Consider the following 24,179-nt stretch of genomic DNA (forward strand, 5'->3'; position numbering starts at 1 on the left):
ATCTACTGTTGCTCTTTACTTGATAGCTGACACTGAAATACAAACAAATGTAGATGACACAGTATGCGCGGCTGCTACAGCGGTGGTAACTGGTAATCATTTGTACTCAAACATAATTGTCTCCAATAAAAGTGAAGGATCTATGAAGAATATGCAATATTTGACACGTGAATTGATTGATTGATAATAATGCTGCAGCGTTTAATGAGTTGATATGGCTTGCTTCCATGAAATCAGTCTTTAAGCCACCAAGAATGCAAAAATGACATGCTGTAGTTTGTAACAGCAAAAATAAAGATAACACATTTTGTAGTTTGAATGTATGTTGCAACTTTTGTTGTTTGCAAACAATTAACTGCACTGATGAACAAGAAAAAGGTTGAGTGTGAATAAGAAATGGATTTGCATTTATTTGAGCCCTTTACACTAAACGTTACAGTCACACATTCACACACTGGTTGCAGAGGCTGCTCCGCCTGCTCATCAGGAGATCATTTGTTTGGATTAGAGGGTGGTGATCAGAGCGTGGTTTCATGATTTTTTTTCTCACAGAAGTAGAGAAGGTTTCAGGCTTTGTGGAAATCATCATACTGTCATTCAAATCAACCAAAAGTGCGCCAGGTTTACATAATAGCATCTTTCATTTCAGTAAAAGTGTAAATATTTGGTATGCCTAGATGTGAAATAAGACATAGAGTCCTGACAGTTAGCCATGTTTGTTTATTTTAGTCACAACTAAAAACATATGATGACAATAAAGACATGTTATCAAAAACATCAATCTTGTTTCTGTGTTAACACACTATTAATTCATGTTTTAAAATGTTCTTTATCCTGTTCCCTCTATTCTTTTTTATCTTTTCTCTCTTTCTAATTTCCCGACTGATAGAGAAATATTATTTGACTAGTTTATAATGTAGATAAATATATTAAAAAAAAGTTTGTCTTTGATAAAGCTATTCAATCTACTTATTTATCATTGTTTGATGGACTACTGCATCCCTTGTGATTACAAAAGTGGGGCAGTTGATTGCACTGCATCAGCTAAAGAGAGCATCCCTACATTGTTGGCGTGTTCATTTGTCATCTTTCAGTTACGGTATCTTGCACCGCAGACGTTCAGATCTCACAACATGTTTCCTAACATGTTGTGAGCAACTTTGGAACAATACTGACAATAAAAACGACCAAGCAATGACTTTCTGGAATCTTGCTTTCTGGTGCAGAGGAAATGTTTGGTGCAATAAATGTGTCGCTATCATGTCCTGATTGGGACATTCCCTCTGTTGGTGTGGAGCTGCAGTGGAAATATTTGGGTGAGGTAATGTGCTTCAAGTTATAACAAGACAATAAAAAAGTCAGTACTTAGTCATAATGGTTCATGATGTCACATTAATAGAGGCAAAAAAGATGTGAGCACTGCTGATAAAACTTTAAGTCATAAGAGAAATGTTTTGATCTAACAGAGATCTTTGTCAGCCATGGTAAAATAATAATAATTATTATTCTTAGACCACCACAGAAAAACACCTACGTAGGTGATATGATGATATGAAAGAAAAGTTTGAAAGTGGTATTTGTAAATCAGGCCCAGTTGTATTTGGTCACCATTTTCCTATTGTAACCCACCAGTGATTTGCGCGGCCCAGTTACACCACCCTGTGGACAAGATTGGTTGGTGTTGATGTTGACGATGTGAGAGCAGCTGTTCCTGACGTCCACTTAGAGAAAGCTCTGTTGCACTGCAGTGACCTCTGTTTCCTGTTTGCCAGATTAAAAATGGCTTTGACTGAGAATCCTTCTGTGGAAATGACCTCTAAACCACAGCATCTAAAGAAAAAAGCTCTGTCTTGCCTGTGTTTTAAGAAACTGAGTTTATAAATCTCTGTAGTCACATCATAAAGTATATTAGCTTAAAGGTGCAATATATAAGGAATGCCATTCATGCAGGATCTTCTTTATTAACTCACCCTCTCTCACCCATTCAGCCTGTAAGGTGCTCAGACACCCCAATGCTGTAGAGGTTTCCACTATAGTGTTTCATTGCACCACCACTAGCAGTGGCGCATGCCAATACAATATGTTTGATGCCCATCATTTGAACATGTCCTAAACATGGCACGATTATGAGACAATGGGCACAGACATGTAAGACCACCCCCACACCCCACCCTGTCTACGTAGGAACAAGACATCCAAACTAAAATTTTCCAAGAGTCTACTTTTAGTCATTTTGAAACCCTTCATAGTTGCTTGCATCTATATTTGGTAGTTTTGAATCATTTGTGGTGGTTTTGCATCAATTTTTAGTCATTTGGGTCTTTGAGATCATGCCCATTTAGTGATTCATCCTACCAGAGAAACTGCCAGGGCTACAGCTGTGGCCTGCTGGAGTGGATCCTGAGCACACAGTATACAGTATTGTTGCCTGCTGTGTGGTGTATAACCAATGGATCTGTTATCTGGTTTGCCCATAACCCAGGTCCCTTTTACGTCTCTGTGCGTGTGTTTGTGTTCAGATTCAGATCATATTATGTGTCTTACTAACTGTTCATAATCAGCACTGATTGTGATGACATGACGATATGATGAGAGGAAGCAGGGAGGGGACACCATCCAACTTCTGCTTTTCACGCAACAAAATCATCCCCAGAAATGTACAAAGCATTGAGTCTGCCTGCTTTAGTTGGTGAGTATTAACTTAGATACACACAAATTTAATTTTTCCCAGTGTCTCTGCTGTAAACGGACTGTTTGTTAAGCTGTGCCCTGTGTGATGATGTTGCAGATTGATTTTAACAATGGAAAGTTGGGTTCTGATTATTCTGGTAATAATGTCAGGTAAGGAAACATTTTTTCAATTTAATTTAATGTATGAAAAAGTGATAACTGCAAAAACAAATACATTTCATACCATTTAATATGAGTATTTTATGGATACCATAACCAAATCCTGTGGATAAAAGAGCAACAGCTAAACTCTATTTATTCTCTTTTGTATTTCCCCACAAAGGCGTGTGGAGTGGAGACTGGAAGGTGACCTTTGAAGATCAGTGTGCCTTGAAAGGCTTATCAGTAGTTATTAAGTGCAAGTATGACTATCCTGTTGGCCATTTTGTCACTGCAGTCGACTGGTCTAAAGTCCTGTTCGTAGATGGCAGGTGGAGGTGGGTTTCCCTTTCACAAGTCCAATCCCCCCAAGACCACTTTAAATATGTGGGCAACTTCTGGAGGGACTGTAGTCTGGAGATCAATAACGTACAGCGCACTGATGAAGGAGCATACTATTTTAATTTTGTGACAACGCTCAACAGATGGAGAAGTAAAAAGCATGCTTATTTGTCCGTAAGAGGTAAAACTAAATCAAAAACATCCATTCCTTATTCCTCTCAATTAAATTAGTATTCTTAAAATGAATCTCTTTCTGTTTCTGATTCAGAGTTGACTGCCGTTGTGCATCCGAGCACTGTGACAGAGGGAGAAAGTGTCCGTCTGACTTGTGATTCAGGTTGTGTGACACCTGTAAACACTGTCTGGTTCAGAGATGGACATCGTGTACCAAATCCTGTCTTCCAGGCTGGGAGAGGGGATGCTGGGAGGTACTACTGCAGCGTCCTGGGACAAGAGACGGTCAGATCTGCCTCCGTGTCTCTGAATGTTCAATGTAAGTACAGAAATAACACTTTCAAAGCTCAAGTTGTTATGCAATGGTCCTGAGTCTCAGTTAAAAGTCAGCCCCAATACTTTGATGTTTTGGTTGTGTAGTGTAGATATATAATGACAGAAAAACAAGTGTGCTGTTGAACCTCCAATTAGAGTGAAGAAAATGACGAGAAATGCGTTTTAATATGATTTCTTCTTCATCCACTTTGTGATTCACTGATAAGGATCAAGGTTCATTTCTTTACTCCTAATCTTCTTCCTATCAGATGCTCCCAGTAAAGTCATGTTGTCAGTGAGTCCATCAGCCGTCAAAGGGAGTTCGGTGACTTTCACCTGCAGCAGTGACGCCAACCCACCTGTGACACAGAGTGGATACAGTCTTCATAAAGACGGACACTTTGTCAGTTCAGGACAGAATCACACCATCTCTAACATCCAGCCCAGCAACAGAGGACTGTACTACTGTCAGGCCTGGAATAAGATCAGCTGGAGGGGCGTCCACCTGATTAACTCTACTGAGCTTCTCCTGGATGTCCAGTGTAAGTATGCTGGGGCGTCACACCGAGAAGTCCGGTTTCACATGTCTGTATTTGAAGTTGTGACAGAACCTGTGTTGGTTTGGATAGAAGCACGCAATTTAAACACACAGGTTACTGTCAACGGTGACTTTTTATCACGTCAAGTGACAGTTCAAAGCGGGAAACTGCCAATTACCCTGAATCACAGCTTCCTCTCACCGTCTGTTATTGGGATGTGTGCAACCTACCTACTTGACAAGGGCTTAATTGTTATACAATAATCATTACAGTCTAATGAGATGACGCATCTTCCTCACCACAGGTTATAAAACCAACAAAAGAGATTTTTTTTTTGTTTGTTTTTATTTGAAGGCTTTTTAGAGGCCTGAAGAGGTGAACGTATCCAGGATTTCCTAATAATTCCAGCATAAAATTATCCCATGGTCTTTTTTGGCACTTACATACATCAAATAAGCCATGAGTCCCTACACATAAAACGAAGCACCAACAACGTAGTTAGTGAACCCAGAGTGTTTTTAAGACTTACCTACTGGCTCCTGTACCAGCTCCTCTCATAGTAAAGTCCATTCAAGTCGATTAGCAAATTCAATCCCGAAGGAAGGAGCCCATTGGTGCTTCATCTATGTGTAGGGACTCTTCTCATGCTGCTGCAGAGGTTTGCTGTTATTTTGAGCAGTGTTAGTGGTTAAAAAAATACGTTTCAATGCGTTCACCTTAATGCACCAAGCTAATCAGTGTTAGCCACATCTGGCTGTTAGTGACTGTCCCGGATTTTTTCCGTTAACAGTTGTTACACAGGAAAAAAATTCTCGATGGCTTATCTGATGTATGTAAGGGCTGAAAAAGACCATGGGACCCATTCACTTTTCCTTTTAGCTTTAATCGTTGCGTGACCCGTCACATTTATCCTCCAGGTTGGAACATCACCCTAGTACGTTATCTTTTTGATAAAGCAAAAGTGCTGTGGGAATAAGCTTTAGAATAAACCTGATAACATGTGCAGTGTGTGTCCTTCTTTCAGACCCTCCAGAGAACATTTCCATTTCAATAGACCCTCCACATGTTGTTGAGGGCAGCAGTGTGAATCTGACCTGCAGCAGTGCTGCTAACCCTGCAGCTCACAACTACACCTGGTACAGAGGTAGTGTTTCCAGTGTCAGCTCCATGCTCCAGGTGGGCTCAGGACACGTGCTGTCTCTCCCCTCTGTGGAGGGGTCACACACTGGACTCTACATCTGCCAAGCCAGGAACCACCTAGGGGACAACAACTCAACCGAGGTGCTGCTCGCCATGAAGGGAAAGGATCATGGTTTGTTGTCTTCTAACGCAATCTCATCTTAATTCTGTATTTAATGGGGCAGAAGCGCTTAGTTGTCCAGTCCACCAACCGTGACCTAAGCATACAGTGTGTTTCTCCTCAGGCGGTCAGTCCCTGCCAATCATAGCTGCAGTTGGAGTCTCTGTTGTTATGACACTTGTGTTAGCTCTTCTTTTGCGGTGAGTCAATGAAGGGGTGTGAACGAATGTCATTTTTACTGTTCGCCTTCTCTTTTTCCACAAGTTGTGTAACTTTTTTGACCTAATGTTGTCATGGCTGCATGTGTGACAGCATGTGTTCTATGTGTCATCCTATGCTATGGTTATTTTTGAAGTCAGAGCTGGGTTTTGTTTTTATTATAGATTATATGATGATCTGTTCTTAAATGTTAGTGTCATTAGTATCTATTCAAAAGACATATCATAAATAGAGAATTCCATGTGCACTGTACTCTCTGCAAAGTTATTATTGTAAGTCGTGATGGATTTAGAAATAGCTTCACTTTCTTTCCATACACTCATAATTTTCTACGGCTCACCTCTAAGAGTGAAAAAAAATGTGGTCAGTAAAACTCTTTGTGCACTGAGCAGCAGTTTATAGAAGCATTGAGTTGATGGGTTTCCCATTATTACAGAGCAACTTCTCTAAAATGTCAAAGATTGAGCTACAATAAGGAATGCTCTGTTGTGAGGGGGGTAACATTAAGGTTTTAAATAGATTTATTGATTGATTGGTTGGTTTTATTTTGTTTTTTTGTTGTCTTGGTAGGCTGAAAGCGAGGACCTGTGCAGAGAAAAAAGTAAGTAATATACAGTAGGTCATTCCATTTAAGCTTTTATGATAAAGTGTCATGTAAGGATTTGGAGATCCCTCTTGAGCTCACAGCTGCAGCACAGAGTGGATGGGGATATAAACTATTTGAATGGCAGTGTAAGTGCTTCTGTGCTTTAGTAAGAGTCCCAGACAATTATTTAGAGAAGTGAGACATCTCCGTTTCCTGTGGTGTTTCCCTGTTATGAAAATGTATTTTCTAACATACACTTCACTTTTTTACTAATGCAATACCCGAAACTTCAGTGGAGCCACATGCTTACAAATTCCCCAATGGGCACTGACACTTTTGTTGTGTCCCTTCCAGCAGACTGGGTATGACTTCAGGCTCGGTGGGCGAGGCTCGAGCTCTTCAGCCTCTGAAGATCCACCCAACAGTGTTTACGCCAACATCCACGGGTCGCCATCTTCTCCTCCACCTGTTACTGCTGCTCAGGGCGCCACTCATCATTCCCAGAGGAAGTCACAACTTGAAAATTATGTAAATGTGGTGCACAAACATACATGTTCAATGTTACAGCTCCACTCACAACAATCAGACTTTTAAATGAAGCGACTCCTCTGCTCTCCGCTCAGGCCCCCACGTCTAATGAAGATGAGATTACCTACGCCAGAGTTACCATTAAACCCAGAAACAACACACAGGACTCCTGGTAGGTTTACTGTCCAAATGTTCGCTCACTGTCAAAAGTGTGTGTGTGTGTGTGTGTGTGTGTGTGTGTGTGTGTGTGTGTGTGTGTGTGTGTGTGTGTGTGAGTGTGTGTGTGTGTGTGTGTGAGTGTGTGTGTGTGTGTGTGTGTGTGTGTGTGTGTGTGTGTGTGTGTGTGTGTGTGTGTGTGTGTGTGTGTGTGTGTGTGTGTGTGTGTGTGTGTGTGTGTGTGTGTGTGTGTGTGTGTGTGTGTGTGTGTGAGACCTCCACAGAGAATAATGAAAAAAATCCCATTATTGATGACTAGGACTGTAGGATTTCAAAATAAATGCGCTCATGAGTGCAGAATCCACCTACCACAATAACCTAACCCGATCAAGAAATGTTTCTATTTCACTTTCTCCCAGTGAAATTACTACAATCTTTTTCTCATTTTTTTTAGTGATCTATCTTTTTGTCCAAATTTACAGAAAATGCAAATCTGTATCACTTGCATTTGCTTTGACTGGTGACATATTTGCATATATTATTTATTCATACATTTCAGATGCTCAGTCTAAATATCTAGTTAAATCTACATCTACATAATCATATCTAAAATATCAGAATCTGCCTTAAATATATGGTTAATAATAATAAACTTCTTTTCAGGTCATTGCAATCTACAGATTTCCAGAAAGCACAGAGGACATGACCTCTATAGTAGCTACGACCCTACTGATAACAAAACTGAACTCATGCTGCACGGTTTATTCTGTGCAGTAATAAAAAGAGTATAGGAATAATAAGACATCAATGATTCCATCACCATGTCATCATCAGGGTAGTGACAGGCTGCAGTTTGGATCAAATTCACCAATACCATCTTTTCCCCCTCAGGTCCAGAGGCAGAGAGTGTGAGCACTCTGTTATCTACGCTTCCCTGGCTACACCCAGCTGAGTTTACTGAGACCTCCAGTTTCATTTGCATCCAGAAACCTGTCGTCTGCTCATGTGATGTATGATAGATGTGAAAAGTTTAACGCTCAGCCTCTCAGGAGGCTTAAATAGACATCTTGGAGAATTTGCAATACTCAAAACAACCTAGCTTTGTATTTATATGAAATGACACTGCTGTTTTGTTTTTTTTGGGGGTTTTTTTCTGGTTTTACAGTAATACTGAATACCAATGTTCATCTCATCTCATCTCATCTTCATCCGCTTATCCTGGGTCGGGTCGCGGGGGCAGCAGCTTTAGCAGGGGACCCTAAACTTCCCTTTACCGGGCCACATTAACCAGCTCTAACTGGGGGATCCCGAGGCGTTCCCAGGCCAGTGTGGAGATATAATCCCTCCACCTAGTCCTGGGTCTTCCCCGAGGCCTCCTCCCAGCTGGACGTGCCTGGAACACCTCCCTAGGGAGGCGCCCAGGGGCGATCCTTACTAGATGCCTGAACCACCTCAACTGGCTCCTTTCAACACAAAGGAGCAGCGGCTCTACTCCGAGTTCCTCACGGATGCTGAACTTCTCACCCTCTCTCTAAGGGAGACTCCAGCCAGCCTCCTGAGAAAACCCATTTCGGCCGCTTGTACCCGCGACCTCGTTCTTTCGGTCATGAATACCAATGTTGAATATTTTTATATACAAAAGGGATAGTTGGGCTGAAAAAAACTATAGTTATGTGAGTATGACTTATATGTTATGGCAGTGAATACAGCAGAATAATATTCATCTTTACTGCAGTCTGTACAGTTGATATTAAAGATTCATAAAGAAGAATCAGCACCTTGTGGTTGTATTCCTCCACCAACCAGTCCAGTTGCGGTTGACATCCAAACTATCCAGACTTACTTGATATATGTAGTGAAGACTTTGAAGGACTTTAATAAAAGGTATAAAGTGTAGGCTATTTTTTGGTAAATCATGAATGCTTCACACACATTTTCAACCCGGCAGCACAGAAGATTTAAATAATTAGCACAGTGTCATGGATTCAGGATCTGGCCAAATGTCTCCCCGTCTGTTTCTGAGTTATGAAACATTATGATGTCTCAGGGAAGTTGACCGCTTAACCTTATGGATATATCATCACTTCATCATTATATCCTAATAGACGTTTGTGTGAAATGTTGTCATGATTAATGTAATCATTCGTCAGTTCAAGCAAAAATGTGTTTTTGATATCAATGTGACGTTTGACCTCCAAAATCAGTTCATCCTTGAGTCCAAGTGGACCTTTCTGAAAGATCACGTCCACAACAATGGGACAGACGACCTAAAAACATGATCAAATGATATATAGATAATAAACTGTGACATCATTACACCGTGACTATGGGCAAGTTGTTTTTATTTCCATACAATACTCAGTGCAACCATTTTAATATTACAATATTTATTTCTCTTGCACACATCACAACTGCCATAAATGTACAAACGTTAACTTCACGTTTCACTGGGGAGTAGTTTAGGATTTTAGGAATGCAAATGAGTCACATTAGCTTTGGGAAAAAGCTAGGAATCAGTGGCAGGGGCAGGAGACACAGTAGTACAACTTTACATTATATTTTTTTAGAATGGGTCTTAACGGTTGTATTGTAAATTGTTGAATTTGTTTGCAAATTCATTTTTGTGCCTATGTGTACCTTAATGTTTAGTTCGAAGCACTTCCTTTTCATAATCCAGTCAAGTCTTGGGAGCTGTAATCCAGTGTACAGATGCCCACATTTGTCCTTAACTTGTGTTTTATTCATTTCACAATGTAATAAAAACATTTTTAATAATTCAATGTGTAAGTCTTGTAAAATAAATATTCAGCAACCTCTGTATCCAGATGCCACTGTAACCTGACCCATACAAGTGAGCAAGTTTCCCAAACTAAAAAAACAAAATCCAAAACTTAGCATGTTGCTGAAATACTTTTTTTGTTGTTGATGTTCTATATGAGTGTCGGAGCAGAGGGGAGGTTTAGTATTTAATACTATACATTGGTCATGGTTGAGTATACACAATTCTGCCACTTAATATGAGACATCATCTGCATTTATAATTTGGTAATCAACAGGTGGTGCAGTGAAAGAACATGATTTTATTATGTAGGTTGTTATTGCACTCTTGGCTTTAAGATCTGTGGATCATGAAGACATCTGTAACATGTCTCAAATAAACATACACAAATATTTACAAGACATTAACAAAATACTGATTTCAATAAGCATCATCTTCACCAGTTCATGTGGGAATTTGATAAAGACAGACCTTAAAAGACTTATTATTGTTCGTACAGAGGTCAGGCTACTGCACATAAAATGATGTGAAACGTCTGATGTGCACTGGGATTTTACAAAATAAGGCTCACCAAGGAATGTAATACTTAGGAATAGCGTTACTAATAAATTACTGACATTTTAGAGTTCTAATTGTCTGTGTGTGTTGCACGATGTAAAAGTACTAAAAGTACTGAATTTGAATTTGCAGAAGATCTGTACTGATCTTTATAACAAATCAGCAGTGCAGGCTGCACTCATTGTAGTTTGCTGTGCTGGCTGCAGGAAGTCCAGAGAGTGGCTGGTGTGGAACAAGATAAAACCTCTGCAGAGAATTTCAGTGTCTTATCGTATGAATCCTTGTAACTGTATCTAGGGATTCTTAAGGTGAGCCTGAGCCTTTATAAGTCTCTGTTCAATGTATTGCTGTTTCATCTCAGAATACATTGGTATCTTAAATCCGGTATAGTGATTCTAATATTTCACTTTTGCCCTTTTCTCAACATTTAACTTCATAATAACAAAGTTAGTCATCTTCAATAACTCAAACTTCATGTTTTCTAAAGAGCTCTGGCAGCGTACCTCTGTAAAAATACAGGGTATACATTAAGGAGTAAGGTCTTGGTGGGCATTTAACAAAGTGGGAAGGTTCAGGAAGAGGTTAAATCATCAACACAAAAAGTTTTAGGTAAGGAGGAGAATTGAGATCTGTGATAAGAGGGAAGCTTCACAGCCTTTCATCCGCCCGTCCAACTGCCCTCTGATGACATCTTCCAGGTCCTTTAATATTGTCATCCAAGAGAAGAAAAAGTGGAATCATGGGAGGAGCAATCTCATGTCCGGGCCATTTTGTGAAGCCCTGGTGAGTTGTTATAGTTCTGGAGGAGAGATGAGAGCAGAACTTGTTGGACACATCTGTAATGTCACATAAGAAATCTTGAAGCATGCATGTAACATCAGTGGTGTAACTCTGAACAGGACTGTTGATGGTGGCACAACACTTTATTATGACATTTTGTTTCCATACTTGGCAAATATGTTTCGTATGTGTGTGTGGAAACATTAGCTTGTCCTCCGCTGATCATTCTGTTTTCCATGCTGTGTATAAATATTTTACAATGCCAAATGCTTTGTCTATTAGATGGTCTGAATGCCAGGAATCCACTTGGTTAAGAAGGACTGCTTTCTGTATTTCCTTGGTTTGCATTACAGCATTGTGACAACACAATAAAGTGTTACAACAGAAAACACAAGGTGCCCAGTCTCTCACCCTCATGGCCGTAGATATCCAGGGCAGAAATCGGGACACTCTGGTGTAGACGCCAGGTTTCTTGGCCATGGCACAGCCTATTCCCCAGCTCACCACCCCCATCAACCGATACCGTCTGGTCTTAGACACACAGTCTTCTGCTACAAAAGGACCACCGCTGTCTCCCTGAAACCACAGAGGATTAGAGCAGTTGACACACACACATTATGACTACCCATTTCAGGTAAGTGTTAGCAGGACATATCAAACAAGCATCAGATTAACCAAAGCAGACAGACATGAGGACATATCAGAGAACACAGTTCCCTAATTAGAAACCCCAAAGCATTTAGGCTACAGAATTCACACAAACACGGGCTCACTCTGACCTGGCAGGCATCAGTGCCTCCTTTCTCATAACCAGCACAGAACATGCTGGTTGTGATCTGATTATCATAGTAATCAGGAGCGTTACAGACGCTGTCACTGATAATGGGGACGTGCGCTTCCTGGAGAATATCTGCTTGAATACCTGCAAGTGAGGAATATCAAAAACATTTAAAAACAACAACACTGTGGAGGGGTATTTCTGAAAAGAAGCATTTACTGTATGTATCAAAATCATTTGCCGTCAGTCCTTTATAGTGTTGTAATTACCAACACTCAGTTATTGTACTCCCATCCGTCTATGAATTTATGTAGATCAAAGTGCTGTTTGTTACATTAGCACATACTGAGCACTGATACAAGGAATGCAAATGATTTCATAAGATTTTCTGCAGTGTATTTCATTACAGCTTTATTGAAATGTAGACTCACCATAGTAATCTACATTTCCCCAGCCCATTACTGTTCCCATCTGTCCGTCTTTTAGTCTTTGACCATATGCTGGCAGGCAAATAGGCTGGATATATTCTACACACAAACACAAAAACATATTTACATAATAATACTTCACCATCAAACACACGCACAATCAACCAAACCACTGCCTGAAGAGATCCATGACCACACACCACCATTCTGAAACGGTTTAGTCTCACTTTTAGGTTAGCTCCTGTCTTGTTGTCAATACAAATTATAATATGTAATACTTTTCATTTTAATGTTATCTGTTTTCAGGATAACAGAAAACAATTCTCATCATGTTGTCTAAGTCAATTAAGGAACAAACGATGTATGAAACAGGTGAGTTGAATTGGTAATTGATCATCCATACGAACATGAAAAAGAGAAAAAAAATACAGCAGATTAAAGCTGTCAAATATGTTTTCCTGTTTCCTGTCCAGTAAAAATGAAACATTGCACTGTACAGAGCCATACAACCTTTGCTTGTGTTATTTTCACTCCAGTGGACGTCATGTTGTTGTTGTTGTAATATGAAAGCCAAGCACTAGATGTCAGACATGATCCACCTACACTGCTTTTAGAGTTTCTTCTTTAAGTTCTAATGTACAATAGGACATGTTATTAATCAACATCAGTTACTCAACAATGACCTAAAAACTGATGCAAATAACCACATTTTACAATGTGACTATAAATCAAGTCTCATTTACATGTCCTTGTTCTTCCAAGTCCATATCTCTGCACAGATCTTCATCATTTTGCTTTCTCTCCTTGGTCAGCAAAGATAATGTTAATGATGTGTATTGTTATTGAGAAATTGCCTACAAGTTACTCATTAAGCATGCTGATTTAGTGTCTATTAGTTACTGGAGTGTTAAAACCGTGCAGAGTTGTAACATACACCATAACAACAATCATATTAAATGAAAGGAGTCCTTTGATTAGAGAGCGAACATCAGACACGAGGGGAACATGTAGTTACATGAAAATGTTGAATAAAACAACTTTTGTCCTGCTGACTCAACTTTGGGAAACAGGAAACCTACTGTAAAGCACATAAATGACCATAATGACTGACTCTTTGTGTTACTCTGGTTCTCCATTTATCTACATCATGAAATCAAATATTAAGGTGTGTCTCGGTGAGTGTGCTTCTTATTTGATGAATACGTGTGTGTATGCCCTTGAGTGACCTACCGTTAAATGTGAGGGGCAAGGTGAGGCCCAGAATAGCAATGTCCCTGCTGTTGTCATCAATGCTAGCATCTACAAAGGGCAGGTAGCTGCTGTGGTAAACAATGGTGTTCACCTCAGCTACGTTGGCGTTGACTGGTTTACTGTAGATGGAGCCCAGCAGCACACGCCAGCGATTAACGGTGCGATATCGCCTAGCATGAACGTAAAAAAATAATCCAATTTGTCCACCATGTGCTTAGAAATAAAAGATCCTTTCTGTTTAAATGAAGGCTTGATTACTTACTCTCGAAAGCAGTGAGCTGCGGAGACAATCCAGCGGTTTGAGATGATGGTCCCTCCACACTGATGAACTCCATCGTACTCCAATCTGACCTGCCAAGGCCAACTGCCCTGCCTGGCATCCACACCACCAACTATACGGTCTGCTGCAAAACTACGCCTGCCGCAGTCTGCCGAGTAGAGACAGGAGAGACTTTACGGTCTTTGTAAACTGTAGGTGAAGTAATGCATAATTTATAGAAGAGGAGACACAGAGATAGAGTGAGTAAAGAGTAGATAATTGAACCAATAAAAAGCTCAGACAACACAATATGTTTGTCTGTTAGAATAGTCATAGTCGATATAGGGTTGAAACATCTTGTTGTGAATGAGGTGCTAGGGACCAGCTTGCAGGAAAAATGAAACAAAGTGTATGGCCATTTTGTGGTCTGATCTGAGCTCACATCTTACCTTGACACAGCAGTGTTAGAACCTCCCTGCTCTCACAGTCACTGAAACAAAGATGGACAGAGTTAGTAACAGCCTGACAGAGAAAAAGAAAACCAAACCAATCCAAACTACGTTACTGTTCAGCTTTCTCTATGTTAACTGAGTAGACGAGTGAAAGAGAAGGCAGCAAGAGCAACAGAGAGGGCAGTGTGGTAGAAGGTTAGACTGCTGTGAGACAGGTGCAGGATCAAACGGACAGGTGTTTTTTACCATGGGAACAGTGAGTCTTTGATTTTCTTGCCATAGCTGAGCTCTTGCTGTTTGACACAGAAGAACTCCCCACCATCTCCGCTGGCCTCTGGAACTGATGTGACTGAGTAATTCACCACACTAGAACAAACACACACACGTCAGTCCTGTGCCACACTATGCTGCATGAAGGCATATGAAATATAACTGTAAATATATCTCACCTGATAAAGCCCACTTCTTCGCAGCTGATGCTAGCGAGCAGATCATTTGCTGAGGAAGAACACACCTGACGCCACCTCCTCTGGGCGGAGTCGAAGACTCTGAGACGTTGGTCAGCAGTATTTACTTGGACTACAGGGAATAACATGGGGGTTAGCACACACTGTTTACATTTAACATTTGTTCTTTTCTCACTATGATGTTTATTTGTGTAATCATATATATTTGTATATTCACTCAAGTAACTATAGGGTTACCCTATCAATATTGCATGTGTTTTTGTTTCTGCTAACAACGGGACCAAAAACATAGAGTATCCTCTGTGATGGCAGGAAAAAAATGGAATTCAAGTTGAGGTAGCATTTTACTTATAGGGGTCCTATTATGTTTTTCCTTCTTTTCTGTCATATAAATGTATATATTATATATTGTATATATAGATGTTCATGCTAAACATGATCACAGTCTCAAATAATGTACAACTAAGTACATTATACGTGAGCTCCCGTGCTTTTGTGTACCTTAACGTCACACGCCCTATTTTTTTATTTAAACTGTCCGCCTCGCAGTCCACCATTGCACAGGCAGAGCTACAATGCATTTGGGGGCATTTAAGTTCGTCCAGTAAGCTCACGTCTCATACTCAGATATTCTTGCTTAGGTAGTATTCATCTGGGCTTTTCTTGCGTACCCAAAATCCACATACAATGCACTCAGACCGCACTACATATTCAATTTTACGTCATACTTATACTATGAATATAGTATATAGACTATACAACTCATGTTTATTATAGCTGCAATTAAATTTTGTATGAAACCACTTATTAGAAAGGTATGAATTTGAATCACACCGCTGTTCTCACCCTGTACTCACCATCATACAGTCCTGTGTCTTCTTCCATTGTGCAATACGATACTACAGAAGGGTAATAAAAACAGCAGGCATTTGTTAAGTCAATGCAATGTATGATAGCAAATAATTAATGAAGGACTGATCATCTTTCATCATTGATAATGAACTACAGTAAAAAAGAAACTTGAAATAAAAAACAACAGGTCATCATATGTGTATTTGTGAAAGCATGTGGTCTGACCTACGGCCCAGATGGCTGCTCCAATGGCTCCCAAGGTCATCAGTGTCACACACACCCCAATCACACGGCAGGGGGTCAACACACAGGTCAGAGAGATCCCCCTGTTCCCTGCAGACACACACACAACCACACAAACATGCGTGTGCACACACTCATTTGATTGTATATATACACAGTGAGTGAGTGCACATACACAGCAGCACTCGAGCCTTTAACATCACAGAACACAACCAACAAATTGGGACTAGTTGCTAGACTAGAAACAATTTCCCCCTGGGATTTTTTAAGTATTTCTGATTCTGATTCTGATTCTGTATTTAGTGTAGGCTCTTTTTTGGGCCACCCAACAACAAACACCAGCAAAATGACCGGTATCAGCTCAATGTCCAAATGCGAAGGGGCATACTGCACATTTCCTGGCACAGAGTGAACAGTACAGACCGCACTGATGAGATCAATAGTCTAAAGTCTAGCATTTCTCCACAAAGCAAGAACAAACTTTTAAACTAGGATATAGTGTCATGTCGGTCCCGCATGCATATATAGTTTGTGTGTGCACCTTTTTTCTGCCCATTATCCTGTCCTCTGCTGCTCTCAGCAGTTTGTCAACTTGACCCATGACTTAGAGTAAATACGCATCTTTCATTGCAGACATAAAATGTAATGTAAAGCACACGTGTAATAATTAACATTAATAATCTTATTCTGGTGTGGCACTTCCAAGATCCTGGGACAGTGCATGCTGTCTCACTGTATTGGCTCACTGAGACACTTATGATGGTACAGACTGAGTCATAACTAATCCACCAGTACCACCTGTCCTATTCCTGCTGTTGTAAAACAGCTTCACCGATTCCATTTTCTCTCTTTTCTCCTTTTGTATTCCTCTCTTACTGTCTTTAACTAAGGTAGACGAAAGAAAGAGAGAGTTAGAAAAAGAGCAAATAATATTGAACGCCCTCTCTTTATGTGAACTGTCACCCTGCCATTCTCGTCCCTTATCATTAAACACAGCTCAGCTCATTTCCCTTCCCTCTTACAACCATTTACACAAGCACACGGTCATCATTATAATCATTATGATCGAAGTTAGAGTGCAGACAAAAGCAGCAAGCTTAAATCACAATAAATCAGATCGCAAAAACTGTAAATCTCGACAACAGGCAAGGTTAGGTCACATCATGTTGTCTGTTGCTTTAATTTGAAGCCAACACAGAAGTGCCAGAAACTGCAGTTCCTCAAATAGCCACTTGAGGCTGGCTCCAAAATGATTCAATCGCCTTAGACCCCCATGTTAAAATGCCCAACTTTACAGCAGAATCAAACATGTTTACAGCCTGGTAAAGCCTTTTTTTATATACCTCACCCATTTACATTACATTAAGTCTTTAAGATCTGCATAATTAATGGCCGGCTGCTTTGAGTGACAGGTAGGTGCCGTCACAGGTGGCTAGCATAGATGGCAGGCTTCATTTGGTCCACCTCAGCTCCATCCACGCTTCACCATTTTGTCCATATTCGGATTAGCCAGGAGTTAGTCAGTGTCAGGCACTGCCTAGATGCTGGAGCAAGGGAGCCACCCACTTTGATGACTCAAGATGAATTTTGGCTCTTTAGAAAGCTATGGGTCACATTAAGGAGACTTTGTCCATATTTTATATAGTCTGTAGGCTCTTGTAAAAACGTCATGCTGTCGCCTATTACAATTCCATATTAAAGGTTGTATGTAACTTTTTATATGTATTATCATTTTTTCTGCCAATGGGCGAACAGGTTGTAATGTAACTTTAGACCTTTCCCAACGTTTTCTGTTGTCTATAACAGTCTGTGGACTGTCTTCTATGTAAAGAACTCGCCTATAGATAACAGTGTGCAATATCAGTTTACGTCTCCAAACAAACCAGCAGAGTCCACACATGCGATAGAGGTTAGAGGTCAAAGGCGGGTCAAGAGGTGGGGAGATGATATCATCATTTATCAAAGTATGCTGCCTCTCCGTCCAGGTGACAACGCAAGGAGTGCGTTTTTAGATCTATCCACTCTGGGACCCAGTTTCAGGAGTTATTGTTTTCCGGCTCCGATAACGCCGCCCCCGTGGTGGTCGGCCAAAACGATACAAAAGTTGTATGGTTACAGGAAAACACACCTCCGTGTGGATGGGCCCTAATCCTTACAGTAAAGTAGTAAGAATCCATCATTTCTATTAAATTTGGCAATAATTTAGTCTGATTCTATTAATATCAGTAGGAAACTAAAACGGCCTCCTTGCAGTTACCTAGCGAAGACTTTACAGGTATTAAATATAAGGTAATAAATGTATTTTTAGCAATATGCAGATGCTACACACACATCTGAGGCACAGATGATCTAAACAGTCAACAGTTTCAATTTGGGAACCCAATATCTGTGGCACTAATTCAGTATCTGACCAAATGTCTCCCCTTCTGTGCCTGAGTTATGGCGTTGAATAATGGACATTATTATGTCACAATGAAGTTGATCTTTTGGATATTGAATGTCATGACTTCATCTTCTTTTTTCTATAGACATTTGTAAGAAATATAGACATAATTAACATAGGAATTCATGAGTTATGGCAAAAAATGCATTTTGTGAGGTCACAGTGACCTCTTCATACTAATCAGGTCATCCTTGAGTCCAAGCGGAAGTTTGTGCCGAATCTAAAAAAGAAATCCTCCTGAGATGTCCCATCCAAAAGAATGGGATGGACAGACAACCTGAAAACATAATGCCTCTGGCCGCGGCTGTGGCTAGCATGGAGGCACAGAAAGAAGTCAAGTACCTTAATATTGGCTATTAGAGCCTGTGTCTGTAATTATTTATTAGAATAGAGAAAGAAATGTGAGCTGTCATGTGAATTTTCTGTTCATTACATGAGACAGTCAGAACTGAAATGGTAATACTTTCCATCAATGTGCCAGGAAACAACTGGAGATACTGTAAGTATGTGTAGTGTTTCGTATCGAATCAAAGAAAACATTCAACGTGCCTAGTTTCCTTCCTGCCACTGTCTCCCTCAAACATTTTCCGTACTCTCTCACATCTCTGTCTTTCTTATTTTCTGTGAAAACAGTTGAAGAAAATGATCAAAACGAAAAACAATTCCATTAAAATGTTTTGATGTTATTGTGACATTAGGCCTATCAAATGTCAAAGTCAAATTTTTCAGGATAGTATCCACATCAGTTAGTAAGGATGGGCATCTGTATGCAGAACCAGAATGATCCGGCACAGTTACCAACTCAAAGTCAGTTTCCTTAGCTTATATGTAGGCTCCTGAGTCTTGTATCCTGATCTGTGGAAGTTAACCATTCTAGAAATGACTAGGAACCAGTGTTGTACGGAACCACTTACACTGTTTGGTCCCACAGTTGCTGGATTTCTACGTTGTTATCAAGAAAGGTGATAGCTGTGTAGACCTACTAATCCAGTGACCTTAGCCTCCTTGTAAGCAATCTCCTAACATCTGCTCCCTCCCTCTAAACTACAGTACAACCCCTCCCTGGCCAACTCTACCTGCACCTTGACTGCATTTCCCTAAAAGTTTCCAACCTTTCCTTAACTCTGTCTGTATCCATCTTTCCTTCCTCTCCTCCCCTCTTTGTGCATCTGCTCCTCCTCCCCCTCTGTACCTGTGCACCCTTCCCCCTTCCCTCCATAGGCTTTCCCTCCAAACATCCGGTCAGAATGATAATGGCGCTATTGTTCCTTGCTTGTAAAATTCTGATTAACAATGGTGCCCCAAAGGTCAGAGAGAGACTGGAAAATTTCGGCAGAAAATGTAAAAGCGAGAACCAAAAGTGAACATAGTGAGTATCTGATGAATGCCACTGGACATATTATCTGAGGGACATTCCAGGCTCCTCTCCACTCTTTCAGATTGTGTTTCCCAGGAAATACCGCAATATTTCCTCTACACACCTTAACTCCTGCACACACACACACACACACACACACATACACACACACACACACACACACACACACACACACACACACACACACACACACACACACACACACACACTGCCCACCTCCCTTGTTCCCAAACCCCTTTCTCCTTCTTTCTTTCCAGATCTCTTTCCCCTAACGCCAACCAAATTGCAGGGAAAAAACAGGCACTCTATTGTGTCCACTACCCAAGACCACCCTATCCTGAGTCAGGGTTCTTCTTAAATCCCTGTGTTGTTAGAGTATGTAATGGCGTGTACTAGGAATGAAATGGCTACCGGTCTACTGATAAACCATTCACATGACGGTTAGTATTACTGTTTAAAACAGGGTGTGATTACCGCGCTTTGACCATCCAGCATCAACCAAAGTGAGCAACAGTCCCAATCACAGGTTGCTATTTGGTTGCTGTTTTCTTATGTGCAGTATGAACAAAGTGCAGTTACCTCTCATGAACACATGGTGCCATGCATTTTATATGGTTTTATTATTTTTATGTAAAGTATTGCCAATGTTATTATTTTAATGTTTATGCAAACAAAAACGTAGCACTGATGATAATTGTATCTGTGGTTTTCAATATAGAACTTGGTAAAATCATCTCAGTGTGTGTATCAGTACTTTTTTGTAACATTTTCAGCACATTTTAACAAAACGAAGATAATAATGATAACCATCATAATTTTGGACTTTTTAATCGGGGTATGACATTTTCATACTTTTCCATATCTAGTGAATAAGCTGGAATAGTAAATGCTGCTGGACAGTTTTGATGGGCCAGTGCTTACAGTGGGTTCTGTATTACTTTGTAAATGGGTTAGCAGCATTAACTCGGTCTACAGTTCTAATAATTACTGATTATGTATGACGCTCAGTTCAGTTACAGCCTATTCTTTTAAAAACAAATAGGACTTTGACACCTTGATCCGAAGATATGGTCTTCTAACAAAAGTTTCTTTTGATATATCTCATACTTTCTTCAAGTTGTAAAATGTACCTATGTATGCACAACAAAGTGGTACATTCATCACTGTTGTTGTAGAAATATTTCACAATGCAGTAAACATTTTGGGATGCCCCAGTGTGACTGGTTTGTTGCCATGGTTTTTTGATAAATAAAGCTGGCACGAGAGGCAGGAGTTAGTCATCACTTACTGTTTGTGACCCATCCACACAAACATACTACATATTTATTTTGGATTATTCTATCCCCATCCAAGAATCACATGACCAGCCAGAAGCAGCAGGGTGGAAAAGGTTCAGTGTGTCATTACACATTGACTGAGATGTTGGGAGGGATACCATTAACATTTCCCACATTACCCCCTTCTCCACCCACTGTAGCTCCACACTGCTGGGTGAAAAGAAGCAGCTGTGTACCAGATGAGGTATGTGACTGTACACATCCTCCCTAAACCAAAATTGAGAGAAAACATGGAGATACATAGACAACACATTCTGTATCTGTTATGAAAAATGTTTCTTTTGTGTCAACATCAGCCAAGTTTCTGCTAAATGAAAAGAAGTTATAGATATTTAAATTTTAGATAGGGAACATAAAATAAGGTATTTACCCTAAATAAATGAATAAAAGTGTTATTGACTGTCTTTGAAAAACAGAAAATTGTTTCTCAGAAGTCATGGATACAAGATGTGTTTCTCTGTGGACAACCACTGGAACTCTTCTTCATGAGAGATCGTCATAAAGGTTTATTTGACAAAACAATCCAAACTCATTTTGGGCTGCACTGCCGATAATGCCCCCTGGAAAACGAGCGATGGGTGGCTACCAGTTTTTTACATCCCTTGAGCCACTCCACACCTCACTGGATAGTCTATCTGCTCTGTTATCCTTTGGCACTCACATTTGGACTTTAGGAAACTAGTGTTGAACCATGTACAGAGTCCAATTAAAATATGAGTTTTAAAGGGTTTTCAAATCCTCTTCCTGAGCAGATTTAGGTGAACCTAGGTGTGGTAAGAGTTTTACAGTTTGAAGCAAAGATAATACAGCAGAAGCAGAAAACCTCAAACAAACACAGATGAAGATACAGCAGACACTGACTCATGCTTGTAGTGGTTGTCATGGTAGAAAAGTAAAAATAAACACAATGATACTGTGCCGTAAATGTTAGTCTGATTAGAAACATATCCTGCCCTGTGTGACACGGGCGCTTGCGTGTGAATGTACATTTGTGTTTCTGTACATGTATAAGCATGTCACATTTGAGGTAAACAAAGATTGTTTCCAAAAATAGATTAAATAGATGTCACACCTAACCTAAACGCAGACACATGCAAAATAAGCCCCACCATGTGAGCCACTCCTTGGCTAGACTGTGTTTTTCGAGTAATTATACACTAAAGCCTGATTCATTGCATCTGGGTGCACTCCCTTCAGTCGGGCAAAAGAAACTACAAAATGAAATGTGAAGCTGAGCATGTTCAGATACAGAACTTTACAACACGGACGCAATGAGTAAGAAGACCTGTTGATGAGAACAGCAGAACATGAGGAGATGATGTCCGTTTTCTACTTCAGATTTGGGAGACTACTGGCTTCATTGTACTGGCACTCAATGCAAGGTATGTGTACTGCTGTCTTATGGTCTCTACAAAGTGGCCAACACACTGACAGAAGCGCTTTCTAGCAATAGTAAAACATAGCAATTAATCTTATCTTAACCTCCATAACAGCCTCATATAATTAGCAGTAAAGTCATTAGGAGTAGTAAAGCTGCAAATGTGACCAGCAATGCCACGTAACAGGACAGATGTGGATTTTCTGGTTTCCTTTTCCATGTGGGCTTCACTGATGGGGATGGAAGTGTGTTTGCTGGGATAAAGGTAGGAAAGCTTCACATTGACAGTGACAGGGGTACACAGTGAGTTGTTTGTTTATGACTGCAATGAACGAGTGTTGTAATTGTGGTAAAAATAAAGTGCTTCATTAAGTGTAATTTGGTGTAGAGGGCAGTGTTTTTTCTTGCCCCAGTTATCAACACCACTATCGCATTTCTATTTGGGTATGGGTTTATAGGAATCTGATCGGATGAAAACATATTACAACTGATCTAAATATAGGTTTTTCAAGGTGACTGACAAACTTCAAAAATAAACCCAGTGAACATCAGAAACAGTCAGTCAACTTTGAACAAACCAGTTAATGGTTAACTGTCAAGTAGACTGATGTCTGGTCTCAAATACAGACAACATGCAGCATGACCAGCACAGCATTTTAATCTGTGTGTGTGTGTGTGTGTGTGTGTGTGTGTGTGTGTGTGTGTGTGTGTGTGTGTGTGTGTGTGTGTGTGTGTGTGTGTGTGTGTTGAGTGTGTGTGTGTGTGTGTGTGTGTGTGTGTGTGTGTGTGTGTGTGTGTGTGTCTGTGTGTGTGAGTGTGTGTTTGAGTGTGTGTCTGTGTGTGTGTGTGTGTGTGTGTGTGTGTGTGTGTGTGTGTGTGTACAGAAGGGTGGAGGATGAGAGCAAGAACAACAGTGTGTGTGATATGTGCACTCACCCATCTTCCCCTCTCTCACAACTTTCTCAGCATACATCTGTATAGAAGGCAGAGGGCAACAATAGACAATGGTGTGTCTCCTTCCTTTCTTCTTTCCTTTCTTCTTTCCTTCTCTCCTTGACTCCTGAGGGCAGATGGTCAAAGGCCTTCACTTTTGCCTGGTAATAAAATATTGAGGGCCTTAAGTGACAAACACCATACTGAGGATGTTTTTTTCCAATAAACATTTATCCACACACACACACAAACACACACACACACACACACACACACACACACACACACACACACACACACACACACACACACACACACACACACACATACACTCCTTCAGATAGCCAGGGTCTACTAACACGTTCTCTTCGCAGTGCTTGATAGTAACAGTTGCCATTGCCATTTGCAACAGTTTTGAGCAATTGGCAGCCAATTCGTCATCAGTTCTCCCTTGTCATCAGTAGCAACCATTTTAACCCTATAAAAATATGAATAAGTAAAATTAAATATATTACATATTGCTGCTATAATCAGAACTGGAACCAGACAAGGCTGCTGAAAAAAAGTTGTTGTGTTTACTTGTGTGTGCACATGCATCTGTTTTTGAAACGGTGAAACAAAGGAAGTTGTTTTACTGTGTAAACAGCTTAAAGCAAATCATTCAGTTTGGTTACTGAAATGAAATGTGCATTATTTAAAATTACTTTTGTATTATTAAGCTGACGTAATTATGCATATTATCTGTATTAGTCCTACTCAAAATACCAGGTGACTGAAAATGGCAACCGCATCTCAGTTTTGGCAACCAAAAGCTGTTGCCTGGTTACCAGCCTGGCAAGATGGAAGACTGACAATAAAATGCAAAAGAATCCAGT

General features: G+C 40.3%; 2 protein-coding genes across 3 annotated transcripts; one reads left to right on the top strand and one right to left on the bottom strand.

Annotated features, from left to right (window-relative positions):
- The first annotated feature begins 2,793 nt into the window (after positions 1–2,793).
- Positions 2,794–9,547, top strand: LOC310950298 (B-cell receptor CD22-like). 2 transcript variants are annotated; one of them, XM_083918016.1, is made up of 10 exons: positions 2,794–2,841; positions 3,014–3,352; positions 3,440–3,664; positions 3,930–4,202; positions 5,224–5,511; positions 5,624–5,699; positions 6,289–6,319; positions 6,659–6,832; positions 6,928–7,004; positions 7,880–9,547. In XM_083918016.1, exons 1-10 carry the CDS (start codon positions 2,802–2,804, stop codon positions 7,938–7,940), a joined length of 1,584 nt encoding a protein of 527 aa, XP_083774142.1. In that variant the 5' UTR covers positions 2,794–2,801; the 3' UTR covers positions 7,941–9,547. The 2 variants fall into 2 exon arrangements, with proteins under 2 accessions (XP_083774142.1, XP_083774143.1); XM_083918017.1 differs by having other exon boundaries at positions 6,662–6,832.
- A 1,482-nt stretch (positions 9,548–11,029) lies between these two features.
- On the bottom strand, positions 11,030–23,344 carry hpn (hepsin; the record flags this gene model as incomplete). The annotated part of the gene is made up of 12 exons (XM_083918856.1): positions 11,030–11,124; positions 11,517–11,681; positions 11,885–12,027; positions 12,315–12,410; positions 13,542–13,732; positions 13,825–13,990; positions 14,271–14,311; positions 14,520–14,639; positions 14,723–14,852; positions 15,598–15,639; positions 15,818–15,925; positions 23,308–23,344. 12 exons carry the CDS (start codon positions 23,342–23,344, stop codon positions 11,080–11,082), a joined length of 1,284 nt encoding a protein of 427 aa, XP_083774982.1. The 3' UTR covers positions 11,030–11,079.
- Between the last annotated feature and the right edge of the window lie 835 nt (positions 23,345–24,179).

This window comes from Echiichthys vipera (assembly GCF_963691815.1).
Source record: "Echiichthys vipera genome assembly, chromosome: 8".
Taxonomy (NCBI): Eukaryota; Metazoa; Chordata; class Actinopteri; order Perciformes; family Trachinidae; genus Echiichthys; species Echiichthys vipera.

Excerpts from the sequence above, each read along its gene's own strand:
- LOC310950298 (XM_083918016.1), top strand. The coding sequence starts at position 2,802 with ATGGAAAGTTGGGTTCTGATTATTCTGGTAATAATGTCAG. Across the intron at positions 4,203-5,223 it reads GCTTCTCCTGGATGTCCAGT|ACCCTCCAGAGAACATTTCC; the intron begins GTAAGTATGCTG and ends TCCTTCTTTCAG. Across the intron at positions 5,512-5,623 it reads CATGAAGGGAAAGGATCATG|GCGGTCAGTCCCTGCCAATC; the intron begins GTTTGTTGTCTT and ends GTTTCTCCTCAG.